This window comes from Melospiza georgiana, chromosome 5 (assembly GCF_028018845.1).
Source record: "Melospiza georgiana isolate bMelGeo1 chromosome 5, bMelGeo1.pri, whole genome shotgun sequence".
NCBI classification, from domain to species: Eukaryota; Metazoa; Chordata; class Aves; order Passeriformes; family Passerellidae; genus Melospiza; species Melospiza georgiana.
In genome coordinates, this window is record NC_080434.1 from 731,053 (window position 1) to 744,966 (window position 13,914).

General features: G+C 34.2%; 1 protein-coding gene across 2 annotated transcripts in view; it reads left to right on the forward strand.

Moving 5' to 3' along the window:
• TUSC3 (tumor suppressor candidate 3) overlaps positions 1 to 13,914 on the forward strand; it is a 107,310-nt gene that overhangs the window by 47,651 nt on the left and 45,745 nt on the right. For both annotated transcript variants that reach the window (XM_058025015.1, XM_058025017.1), the window contains exons 4-6: positions 283 to 423; positions 978 to 1,118; positions 10,125 to 10,214. In XM_058025015.1, coding sequence (XP_057880998.1) covers positions 283 to 423; positions 978 to 1,118; positions 10,125 to 10,214 — 372 coding nt within the window. The remainder of the gene's footprint in view (positions 1 to 282; positions 424 to 977; positions 1,119 to 10,124; positions 10,215 to 13,914) is intronic.

Here is a 13,914-nt window from a genome sequence, read left to right on the forward strand (position 1 = left end):
CTTACAATGTATGAGAAGTTTAAAGCACTAAGATACTCTTATATAGAAAAGCTTGTGGGTGAAACATTCTAAATAATTAAACATCTTGAAGAATCTACAGGAAGGAATATTGTGAGCACTCTTTTTGGAGGACTGTATATGAGAATATTTCAAAAAATGTAATGTATGGAGGCAAGTGATATTTTGGTGCTAATTAGATTTGTGTTATTGAGGCTATTGTGGTATTATATTTTGAGGATAAGGTTACTAATTTTTTTCCTGCTGTTTTTCCTGGTTTTGTAGCTGAATATGAACTCTGCTCCGACTTTCATGCATTTTCCTCCGAAGGGTAAGCCCAAGAGAGCTGACACATTTGACCTGCAGAGAATCGGATTTGCAGCTGAGCAGCTAGCTAAATGGATAGCTGACAGAACAGATGTTCATGTAAGTCTTTCAGCAATTCCAGAAGTGGAAGGTAAATGTATCTTTGTGGTTTGGGACAGGTTGACGATAAATTCCATCTTTCCTTAATAACTTTTTTTGTCAAGCAAGGGTTCTACAACACATTAAAAAAAATAACATTTTTGGTACTTGTGAGAACTTCTGCAGATTATATTCCATTCTTGCTTTGTTGTAGTCTAATTCTGGATGAAAACAAGCAGTAATAATTAGTTGCTAATAAATAAAATATGCTTTACAAAACTATATACAAAACACTTAGATTCAAAGGTAGCTGCTTTTAATTCAGACACAACCTACAAATCTTTTGAAGAAATAATCTTTCAGAGTTGCACAGTTCCAAATTAAACATGAATATTTTTCATAGTATGTGCTCATTAAAGAAAGTACTTTTTTTCTTATTAAAGTATATTTAGGGACTAGTCTTGCTGACTCTGAAACCAAATTTCAGAGGTGCTCCATTGTGTTTGGTGCTCCACATGGAAGATGATCTGTATGTAAGCATTTATTACAATCTGTATTTTCATTTTTCCTTCCAGATTAGAGTGTTCAGGCCTCCTAACTATTCTGGTACAATTGCACTGGCTCTTCTGGTATCTCTTGTTGGTGGCTTGTTATATCTGCGAAGAAATAATCTGGAGTTCATCTATAACAAAACTGGCTGGGCCATGGCAGCTCTGGTATGCAGATTTTTCTTTACTAATATGCTTTTTATTGATTTCCTATCTTAGGGTATGTTTTTATTATTTAGAGGATAAATTAAAAACAATTAAATTAGTACATTGTTCAGAATTATACTGTCAGAAAAAGATTCACAATCCAGATTTTGGGTCTAATTCACATAAGAAGTGAGTATCAGTTACTATGAGTGACTCACTGAAAATGAGAAAATTCTCTAATAGGTTCAGTTTTTTATTTGAATTTTAGTATGAAAATGTTTTCAATAATGGTTACTGATGTTTATGACTATGGTACAACTTGCCCTTTTTGATAAAATCCAAAATGTCAATCAATTGGTTTAGCACAGATATTGATGTCAGACTGTATCAATTTAGAGTAATGAGAGTTTGAGAAAAAAAACCAGAGGCTTTTATGTCCTAAGACAGTGATAAAAGATCTGAGAAACAAAGAAAAAGAGGGAATTGTTTCCAAAACTGGTTTCAGTAATACTGACCTTAACATTCTACTGCTGACCTAAATACCTGTAGGATGATCTAGAAGACTAGATCTACCCAAGTGTGTTTGAAATTTTAGTCAACTCAATCCTCAAAACCATAAATAATGAATGAAGCTTGAATTTGCTTAATTGTGTGTTGCACTGTGTTTATTTACATGGTGGTTTTCAAATAAAGGAGTAGACTGATGAAAAATGCGGGATGTGCAATTTAGCTGTCTCAGTTTTAAACTGGAAATAGTATTCAGGGATGGTAGATTTGTCACAGTGCACCAACAAGCACCCATTACTCTGACATCAGTGTGACTGACAGAAGAGGAACAATCTGAGGAACAGCATCCACTGCTTAATTTTCGGGGACATGGCATCAGAAGCATGAGTTTCAACACTAGAATAGTGTCTGTAATTAGTGAGTCCACTCCAGGATTTTACTGTTCTAGTAGTTACATCAATGGAGAGCACTACTTTTTAGAAATTCATCGACTTTTTTTTTGCAATATAAACAAAGCTTTTATTCTTTTGACATTTAGATGATTATTTCCTGTGATCATTTTAAAGACTTCTCCACAACTTGTATCAATATGAATTAACATTTCTTAAAAGGACATGGCTAGGATTTTATATGGAATATGAGTTTTGTTTCTACATCAGCATTCATGTTGTATTTCTCATCTAGGCTCTCTTTCCCAAGAAAGCTTGCACTTGGTGATCTTTTGAGGCCTCTTTCAACCTGGGCTATTTCATAGTTCTATATGTTTTAGTTCTGCTAGACTTAGGTTATCATAAAACTGTTTCTTCCTTTTCAATATCATATTACTGGTTTGCTATTCTGCTCTAATTCAAAATTGTGACAAGATATCTTCTTTTTGTGGTACTGTCACCTGATGGGCCTTTGGCAGGCTTTATGTCATAAAGGTCAAAGATAAAATTGCCTATTATCTGGTGAGTTCTAATTTTTATGTCTACATTATTAATAAGATATTAAGGAAAGCTCTTTGTTCTAAATTCTTTAATATTTGGCATTAATCTTGAATAATGGCTACTGATAATGCTGTTTTCTCTCATGTGCTGCCATAGCTTTTCCTACTAGTGTAGGAAAACATTTTTATTTAAGCAGTTTGTTATTCTACATCATACATTGAGGAAGGAATACAGAGCAAGTTTTCAAATAAACCACCACTAAGACTACATTTCAAGTAGAATGAACATTCCTTTTGATCTAGGGAGCCAGGTTCAGAATGTCTTCTCTGTACTAGGATGTAATTTGGAATATCCCAAGATCTAGCACAGAGTTTTGACATGTCTCTCCCAAAGTCTTTCATATTTAATTCCATATATTTTTCTAGGTTATTTTTCAATGATAGTGCTTTCTAAAGATGCTCTACCACCAGTTAGTCTCGCATTTGATATGTATCAGCCTTTTTTTTTTAATTTCTAATGTTTAGCAAAAATCTGACTAAAGCAATAATTATCACAAGAAAATAGATACTTGTGTCAAAAAATCAAATAAAGATACGTAATCAGTGGTATTTCCTTTGTTTAACCATGCACTCCATCTCTGGGGACAACAATTTCATCTCAATTTCATACCTCAGGCTTTTCAGATGAAAAGTTTGTTTCAGTGTTTTGTGGAATTTTTTTTTTTCCTCTTGCAGAGGTTAAAAATGAGTCCTTCAAATCATAGAATCATTGTACTACAAGCTGCAGTAAATAGTAGAAGATGTAATAAAATTGAGAAAATGAATGCATCAATTTTTTCTTAGAATGTTTGCTGTTCTCTTTAGCAGAAGCTGAAGAGTTTGCATCTGAACATGACTGCTGATTGCTGTGTAGAAAACCTATAATGACATTCAGTTGAACTCTTGAGGACAGATCCAAATGTAATCAAATATTTTAAGAAATGTATTAATGTAATTCAGTAATTGTCATCCTGCTGATTGTATAGACGAGCAAGTAACTAAAATGGCATTAATGCCCTATATTGTTGCTAATACTTTTCCTGTAAAATTCTGTTTACATTAAAAATTAATAGCACTTAAAGGATGTTTTAGGAAGTGGTCTTACATCTGAAAGTATGTTGTAATTAATCATGGCATTGAGCCAATGCTTTACTATTTCAATTGTTACTGTTCTGACTTCACAATGTAGTAAAAGCCCCATACCCTGTAAAGTGATGGTTTAGCAAAGGTCATACATTTACCAGAAGTCCTTTCCTGTTGGTTTTATTCAGACCTGCACAGACATACACATTAATTTTATAGCTTCTTTTTGGTGGAATCAGCAGGGACTCCTGATTGCAGGCTTTTGGACAGATGACCTCAGTTAATGACTAAAATTTGTTGTGATTCATAGAAGAAAATGGGCAGTCACTAATATTTTATATATATATATATATATATGTGTGTGTGTGTGTGCGTTTGTGTGTGTGTGTATTATATAAAGTAATAATATATTCAATATCATGTAGTTATGATTCTCTGACATAGTGCTTTTTTTCTACCAGTAAACTTAGAGCTTCTTCTTTTTTTGATAAAAGCTCATTAGAAGGAAAAATTGATAAGATGGTGTCTAGTTAAGGAGAGAAAGTAATGCCTAGAAAAATGCTTGTTATGAGGGGTATAAATACGTAATTAGTGTTTAATTATAAATCATTATGTTCTTCATGAATATTTTTTCCTTTTTGACCTTTCAAAACCAAGTTAAACAGAAATCCTGGCAAGATATTTAAAGGCTACATAAAGCCCACATTTTCAGCAGGAGTGTTGGCAATTATTTTGCTCCTTATTGGCTATTGTTTTTTCAGATGGTATAGAGCTGAGAAAGCACAAAAGCACTTTTCTAAAAGCTTTAGGTTTGAGTTTTAAATTCTTTTTGGGTGTACTGCTAGGTGGCTAGTATTCATTAAACATAGTCAAAATAACATTTTTAAATTCCAACTGAAACCTTTTCATAGAGATTATGGCGTTCAGTGACTGAAAACTGTATCATTGCAAACAGAGGACTCTTGTTTTCTTCTTCTTGCTTTGTTAGAGCTTCTCAGTTTCCTAGGAACAGTTTTCATGTTCTCAAATCTTAAAAAAGGAAAAGGTGGTTACTTTTCATTTAAATGAAAAATGGATTGTGTCACTCTGCCTGATTGAATGATCTGTTGCTAAAAATTAGAAGAAAATTCTCAGCATAAAGAGTCTGTGCTGTTTTGACAGAGGATCCCAGAAATGTTAATTTGATAATTTCATTGATATAAAAATGTTGTCTCGTAGACAGTATTTCCAGTAGTGTTGTAGAAGAATATTTAGGAATGCAGTTTTTAATGATGCATCTAATAGTTTTCATAGACTTGTAGAAGCAAGACCACAGGTTTAATCTCACACATTGATTCCAGTGCCAGCTCACACAGGACCATCAAATTGGTTTTGCCCTCAGCATTAGAGTGCACCACAGCAATATTTGTGGTTTCATCCCTTCATTGAAACACTGCAGGCTCTGGTAGCATCTTGTATGCCTTAGGCATTTTCACTTGCAACATTACCCAGAAGAGTTTTAGGATGGCAAACCAGGGTGACTTGAGTCCCAGTACATAATATCCCAAAATATGTCTTTTGAAATCACATGTAAAATTTATCCCCTAGATTATTCTGTGCTTTAATTCAAAATCTGCTATTCATCTATGGATATTTTTCCCTCTGACATGCCAATACAAAGATGACAAAGGACTTCAGTCCTTAGATATTTGCAGACTCCTGTCCTTTTATGCTGGTAGCAAGAAGCAATCCAGACTCTTCAGGATTCTTCATTTCTTAAGCAGAGAGAAGAAAAGGTCAGATGGTATAAACTAGGCAAGGTTCTAACAGTTTAGATAAGGAATTGCTTCATTTTAGACAACAGTATGTGTGCTGAGAGTTTCTGTTCTGTTGGCTAGACTGTCTTTTGACAGCGTTTTCTTTACCAGGCTGTTGTTTTCTGCATGTAATTTTCAGTTTTACTTTATGTGTATATTTGAGATTTGCCTATATACCTGTGGAATCAGGGAAGACAAAATCTGTGCTCAGATTAGAAGGCAGCTGCCTAGGATTTAATTATCTTGGGCAAAATATGACAGGTCGCTTGAATGAGGAGACCAGGGGTGTGTTTCCTGTTCTTATAGCAGTTAATGGGTATGAGAAATGTGTACTCCGTGGATATACCCCCCAGTACCTGCAGCACATAGTAAATTCATCAGCAGTTATTGGTCCAAAGGAGCTTGGAGGCTCTTATGGCTACTAGTGACTTTTTCACCCCTTTCTGGAAATGAGGATGAAAAATTAATATGCTTTATTCAAAGATAAACACTAGAACAGAGGTTTCTCTGTGTGGCTAGGTAGGCATCCTAAAGAACATCAATAAATTCTGATTGTTAATTTCCTTTTTTTCCTATAGTTAGAGGTTTTAGAGATGTAAAATTTAAAGATACAATTCTCTTTGCTCCTGTTTTGCACTCTCTTCTTTAATTCTGTATCTCTTATTGGAGAATCTGATAAGTGATGGATTTAGAAATGGATTATATAGTTCATAGCATGAGAGCCTTCACTGAGTGCAAAAGCAAGGCTAAACTGGATAAGAAAGGATTACATTTCTTTAAAACAGTAATTCTGCAATGGTTAGAATTTACATATACAGAACAATATAGAAATAAAGTGTAGAACTAGCTGTCATTCATTTTTATTGAACCTATGCTTGAATTTAACTATATTCATAAATGAATCTAAAATTTCATTATCTTTCTTACATTACCGATTTTCCCATGTTCTTGGGTCTAAACTTGCAAAGAAATCTCATTATTTTTGTTTTGTATACTATCTGCTAATAGGAAGCTTCTCTTCAAAAGGCATACTAAATGACTTTTTAAGTCTGCAGTTTTGTTTGATGAACTAGCAGACAGTGTTAAACAAAACTTGGACCTTTGAGAAGGGGATATATTAAACACAAATAAATAATTTGCAAGGTTTGCAAGACCAAGAAGTTGAGATACTCTGCTTATGTGCCTGTGAAGTTGTGTCTTGCTTGTAATTCAGTGTTCTTCTGGGACTCTTGGTGCTTAATTTATCTTTTATCTGTTCTTAGCAATCATGTGATTTACACAGAAATGCACCATGGGTGAGCTTAAAGCAGTCTCCCCCTTAGTGAACCTTAAGGATAGAAGCCATGAAGGAAGCATCACTTGTAATTTGTTAACAAGGTCCTGCAGTGGATCCATCTACTCATGGACTGTATCACCTAGAACACCACTGTTTGGCTGCAGAGCCAAATACTCTGCTTGCTTTTATCATTTAGGTGCAAAATAAGCTATCTAAATCTGGAAGCTCTTAAAATAGCATAAACCCTGAAAAATATCATGAACTGCATTGATAAATCCGGTGGCATGCAGCAGTCAGTGGCATTCTTGGGGTCTGAAAAGGAGAAAGAAGGAGCAGATGGTGGAAAGGTGTTTCTGTAGTCTTCCTCTCTGTAGAGCTGCTGAAATACAGACTCTACTATGGAAAAGTAGCATTGTGATTAGAGATAAGTACTCAACTTGACTCTTCTCCTTTACTCCAGTTTTCATCCTTTGAACTTTGACAAGATCCAAGAAAACTGCAGAAAGGCACAATTTCTCTGCATATGAGAGTAAATATGAACAAGTTGGTAATTTGTAGGAATTAAATTGGCAAAGTTTCTAACTGGGAAAAATCAACTTGCAGTAAGGGTTAGTTTGGAAATATTTGGATCCCAAAGTATAGGATCCTATGGAAAGTATGCCATTTGGAATGGCAAACATTGTTTATCAGTGTGAATTACAGATGCACTTACACTTGACATTTTCCTCTCCCCACTACTGTGTCTCCTAGTTACTTTTCTTGCTAGATATTATACTGTCTCACAATGTGGTATTTAAAGCATGAAAGATCTTCAGTAGTTTGGGAGATTTATAATTTATAAAATATTTGACTATATATAAAATGGGGTAGAGTCTTTTTGATCTTTCCATATGGAAGCAGATTTGGCCCTAGAGAATATAAATTGCAAACAGTCAAAATTTAAAAATGAGAAAAATTACTTCTCATGGAAAACATACTTTCAGAGAGGCCCAGTTTGTGTACTCCATGCATCTGTTATCTTTCAATGTTTGACTTTTCAGCTAATTTTTTGCCTTTCTAAATATCTTTCACGTCACTTTTGATACTTTCAATTTCTACACTTTTGTGCTTTCACATAAGCTATTATGTGAGTCATCACTAAAATTGCAGTATAAATTTTTCTGCTAAAACAATCTGCAAGGTATAGAAATAACTATGTTACTCTTCTCCCAGTAATGTCACTGTATACTCTTTTCATTTTGTTGCATGTTATTAATAAAAACACAATCCGTTTGCTAGCAATCACTACGAGTATGTCTTCATCTGCTATGTTAGTTTTTATGCTGTTACATTCTTAATCCTGTTGAAAGCAAAATGAAACACATTTTATATTAAAAATAACAACTTTTTCTTGCAATTAAAATTCTAGCACTACAGCAAAGTAGTAATTAAGCTGTATTTGAAAATGTATCTTTTCTTTCTATTACAGGAGAAGTCTCATTAATAACACCACAATTAAATAATTCTGCATGCATTTCTTGGTATCTTAGCATTTCTCTTCTGTCATGGCCAATCTTCCACTGTTCTCTCTGGATCTGCAGATCATTCTTTTCCCTTGGGGTGATGTGGTATTATGATGAGTTGTCAGCGTTCCATGGTCTTTGCTGGGAGGAGTGTGATGCTGCTGCTTTCTGTCTCCTTGGTTTAGGGTCCACTTGGGGCTATTTCATGCTTTGTGCTTCTTCACTGATCTGCAACAAAAGTTTACAGGGTAATTCGAGATGATCAGAATTTACAGGGTAAATCGAGGTGATATTAGATATGTTGGATGCTTTTCCTTTGTTTTCTTTGTTAGCACTAAAACTGTTTTCTGTGTGCTCCTACGTCTGTGTTTGTTTATTCACTATTGTAATATTTATAAGATCTCCAATGTAATCCTGTGCATCATTTCTTGTCATTCCATACTGACAGATTGTAGCCTGTGTTTACACTTCGTCTGTCTCTGTTGTCACCTCATCACTACAGTAATGCATCAATATATTAGTCCTATCTATTTCTTCCTAAACAGAATAGAGGGAAAAAAGTAATATGCCAATGTAATGTAAGCTGGGTATGGTCACCTGGTCTTTGGAAAAATTGCTGTTTAGCTAAATAGATAGTACCCACCCCGCCTCCAACAACTACCTGACAGCAACAGCAAAAAAAACCCAAAAAACAACCCAACAAAAAAGCCACCCAAACCCCAAATGACAACAAAACCCAAAGCCAGGAAAACCAAGACAGATTTGAATACAGTTTGACAAGATTTCATAGTAAGGCCTTGTTGTTATTTCTAGAGGTAGCAATGCTGCATTTACAGAAATACAGAGCTACACTAGCTTATGTTTATTTCAGAAGCATGTTACAAAATGTTTTTTAAAGAAAACACTCTGAAGGGTTTTAGTAAACCCTGGTTTAGTCAGTCACTATGGTACAAAGTTTTGCATTCATGATCCATCTGCCTTTATGGCATGATCCATTTGCCATATCTTTATGACTTTATGATGCTATTTGGAATATTGATGTACAGTAAAAATGAGCATGTACTGAACTTAAAATGTAGCTTTTGTAAAGATTATCTACACTGATAAAACAAAAGACATATTTAGATGATATGTGTTTCCTATTTCTCTCCCTTGGTAATCCAAAATACTGTACTTTCTTCTTTAAAATAGTCTTAATGACTCTTGGTACGACTGGTGTTTGTCATGGATATTCTACAGTATGATCCTCTACAAGAATTAAGGTCTGTTTTTACAGTTGTTACACATCCCTAACCTAACCTCACACTTTTTTCTGTTGGGAATTTTCAACCTTTCCAGCAAATCAACCATTGCTGTTTGTCATAGCTAAAATGAATCACAGTCATATAGGACACATAATGAGAATTTCATAAAATAGGACAGATTTGGTTTTTTAATAGCCAGCTTTTTTCTATTACTTTATGCATAATTTCAGACATGTGAAAACAAAAGGGTAAGATAAAAATTTGTATAAGATTTAGAGGCAGAAATATTTTCACGGAAGGTTGTATAAATGTTGAGTACTGGTTTCCAGAACATTTGCAATGAATGCCTTCTACTGCTGCAAGTACTTGTCATGTAGATGTGTAAATATGGTGTATAAATTTTGGGTTATTTCAAGTGAGATTTGGAAAATCTGTCTTGAGGTAAGTAATTTTCAAAATGGTAGAAGTCATTAAGAATTTAATGAAAGTAATGCATCTGAAGATACTATCCTAAAATTCAAATAGAGGTAGATGCTGTGTCTGGGTAGTGAAAAAATTACTTATCTGAAGCAAGAGTAACCAGCAGAATGGTTTTCTGTTCAGTCCTTCACAGTAAATTGATTATTATATTGTTTTTCTTTTCTTTTTCTAGTGTGTTGTATTTGCTATGACATCTGGTCAGATGTGGAATCACATCCGTGGACCACCATATGCACACAAAAATCCCCAGAATGGACAAGTGGTGAGTTGGTTATTTTAGTTTTATTTTGAGGGCAAAGGATGTGTAAACAGTCGCTACAGTGAGCCTACAATTGCAAATAATTGCAGGTCCGTGGGTCTGTATGAAAGTCTGTCAGTCTTAAATGTGGCAAGCAGAGTCTCTTTTGGAATTTCAGATCTTTAGAAGGTGCCACCATCCGTGATTTGAGCAATGAAATGAGTGGTTGTGTTGTTCAACCTTCTCTCTCTGCAGCTCCTAGTGGTGATGAAAGTGTGAGAAATTGTTCCATACCACACAATTCCCGCTGCCCAAAGGTAAATGCTGATGTTGTGGCTTTTTGTAGGGATGTGCTTCCTCACACAGTGGAAAACAAATGTTTGGTTTCCTACATTTAGACTACAGAAATCTTTTTTTACATAAACCTTTGAGGTTTGTAACCTCTTACCTTCCTTTCCCAATCATGTCAGTTAGAAAAGGAGATGCTCATGTGCTTTATACCATTTTCCATCATGTCTATAACTCTTCCACTACCTTTTACAGAATGCTTTTTCCTGTATTTCTGTGCTCTTTCAATTTAATCTCTTTATCAGCTTTACTAAGTAGTTACCATTGACTCTTGACAAAATTACTTTTATATCCTGCTACTGCTGCCTATAAAGGATTACTTTATTTGCTTCTCCCTGCTCACTAGTTAACAAATGTTCATCAAATCTCAGAAGAATAAACTCTCTTTGCCTATTAGGATAGTACAAATGACCTTGGCTAGTTCCTAATCACTCCTTGTTATTGACCACTTTTAAAGCAATTTCTTGAGATGGAATCTACAAAACTTGCAATAACCAGGAAGATTTTTTTTTTAATAATTCACAATCCATTGAGCTATTTTCTGTTTTGTCCATCACTAGTTAAAGGAAACTGTATTTACATCTTAAAGAAAAGACTTATTTTAAGTTCTCTTTGTGTCATATCTTAATTGGAGTAGGAAAAAATGATGGTTTGAAATTAATTACTGATCTGTGTTTTATCAGGAATGAAGCAGGATATTGATGTCATAATAGAACAGGATTTCATCTGTGAACTTTGTTATTCAGATATAGATTTGATGTTGCATAAATAATCTCAATAAAATGCTGTTTATGAAAATTTGGAATTTTTCATTACTGCCTTGAAGGAATAAATTTATGACACTTTTCAGTGGAGTGACAGAAAGAAGAAATATTGACTACAAAGAGCACTGTTTGCGACAAATTATTTTTTACCATATCCAATTTTACACACATTGCCTGTCCTAAACCCTTTTTTGAAGTATACTCTGCATGTAATAATTTTAAAATATTCCTGAATTTCTGCTGGCTTGTCTGCATTTTCAGAGTTTGAACTCATATCCCACAGGTTTGAAGTGATACTACTTTGGGAATGTTAGAACACACAGCTAAGTAACGAAAATAATGGCAAAAATGGTTTTAAGTTCTAGATACTAATATATTGTACTGGTCGAAATGCATTCTTTTCTGGCTCTGATGCATTTCATGACTTCAGATAAGTTATTTGTGCCTCTGATTCACCTGTCTCTCCTTGTTCATATGTGTCAGTGCTCTGACTGTTTTGTATGTGACAGTAAGTAAAACCAGTTAGATTCTAAGAATTAGAAGAATAAATGCAGGATTACCAAGATCCTGCTTTAATTAAGCTATCACTGACCAGTATAGTTGTCATTTAAAGCTCTAACTTGAGAAGTGTTGGAAGCTTAATAAGTAGGCTATAAATCCTTACCTATTTTACATTGTGGTTTGGGTTTTTTTTTTTCCTTCAAATAACACTTGAACATTTTCCTGTTTCATTTTTCTAACACTTATCTATGTTTCTGTGAATTTGAAGCAGTAAATCTGCTTATCTAGCCTTCTGTGAGATTTATTCAACCATGATAATTCACTGTAACACTTAGTGAATTGTCACTAGCTGCTGTCTTTACCTCTGGATGAAATTTAACTCACCACTTTCTTTCCAATGTCTAGCATTTAGTAACAATTCCAAATTCTCATGCCAGTTTTTTGCAAGGATTAATTGCATGTAATACTCTGAAACTTTGTTGACAGTATTACCATGGAGATCCCTGGTTTTAAAAGGATGCATGGAATAGCTCATCAGGCTTAATAGTTTTACTATTAGGTTCAAAATTATGGATTCTAAGTTTTTCTTATTTCATATAAGTTAGTGGTTCAGTTCTATACTAGCCTGATATGCCAGCAGACTTTGAAAATGGTAATACTCTGTCTTTATAAACTGTTCTTTGCCTCAAATATCTCCTATTATATGCTTTGTTCTTGCTGTAATTTTAGATGACACTTAATTTGTTCTCAAATTCCTGGGGGTTTTTCAAAAGATGAAAGGACATCTGTTTCCTTTGCTCAGACAACACTACTTACTCTTGCCAGTATCTTGTGCACATAACTTCACCAGTTCTTAAAGCTTGGCTTTTGCATTGTGTTTATGATTTCCTAAGCCGCTTTAACTGCATGGCTGTACTCTTTGAAGCTCTGAAATATTTTTATGTATTTCTGTGTGGTCTGTTCTATGAAGCTGATGGTCTCTCTTATTGCAGTTGTTGTAGGTAGTTCCTTCATTCCCTACTGCTATCAGCTAATTTCAGGGTTTGGGGCCGCATGGAAGAGCATCCATTTTTATGTAGAAAGCTGAATCAGACAGGAACATTGTTTGCTATTTCAGTTCTGGTTTAGGTTTATGAAACTGTGCTAGTCTTCAGTCTTGACACGTACTTGATTTCTGTTTTATTTCTAGAGTTCTCCATCTTTTGCCAAATAATCTGTTTAGGATTGGGCCCTTACTGACTCTGTTATTCTAAAATCTGAACCTGTTTTACTGGGACTGAGAGTGACAATTAAACATTCTGTTGGTGTCTGTGTGTAAAGCCTTGTGAGACTTCTGATTTTTATTCAGAGCTTGACCTGTATAGAGCTGGTGGTGAGAGAAGTAGAAATGGAGAAAGCAATTACATGGGTTTGAGCCTTCTGTAAGGTAGCTCTGCTGCTATTTAATCGACCTAACAGCAAAGAATTCTCACTAGATTTTCATCAACTTTTAAACAAACTGCAGCAATGGCTAAGAGAGCATTTATGTATATCTGTCCATGAGTTAGCTGCCCTTTTTATTATTATTATTATTATTATTATTATTACAAATTCTACAATTTTTACTGTGCAATATGCTCAGGATTGCATCTTTAAAATGGTTGGAAGTTTGCTCTAAATGAGAACAGGGAAAAGGACAAACTTGATCGAAAATGCTGAATTAACATGGTTTCCAAAGCTCGTAGTTTTCTTGCCTTCTTTTAAAAAAAGTATTAAAAGTTAGAAAAGTTTCTGTGTGTGAAGAGGAAAATATGGTATTTTATTATCAGATATTAGGTGGTTTTCTTGTGTAAGTTGATGCTTTGTGAAATGGACAATAGTATTATTTGCCACTATATTAATTGGATTTTTTTATTGTCTTATATTTAAAATCTTGTTGAAATTCCTTAAGTATAACACAAGTTGTGTCCTTAGGAAGCAGTTTGTATATTAAAAGATCTTTTACATCTTTTACTTTATAATATCACAGTAAATATAAATATTTATTTAACTGTAGAATTTATTCATCCTGTTTTTTCCCCTACTTACCTTTTTATAACCACTGATCTTTACTCACTTCTTTTGCTGATACA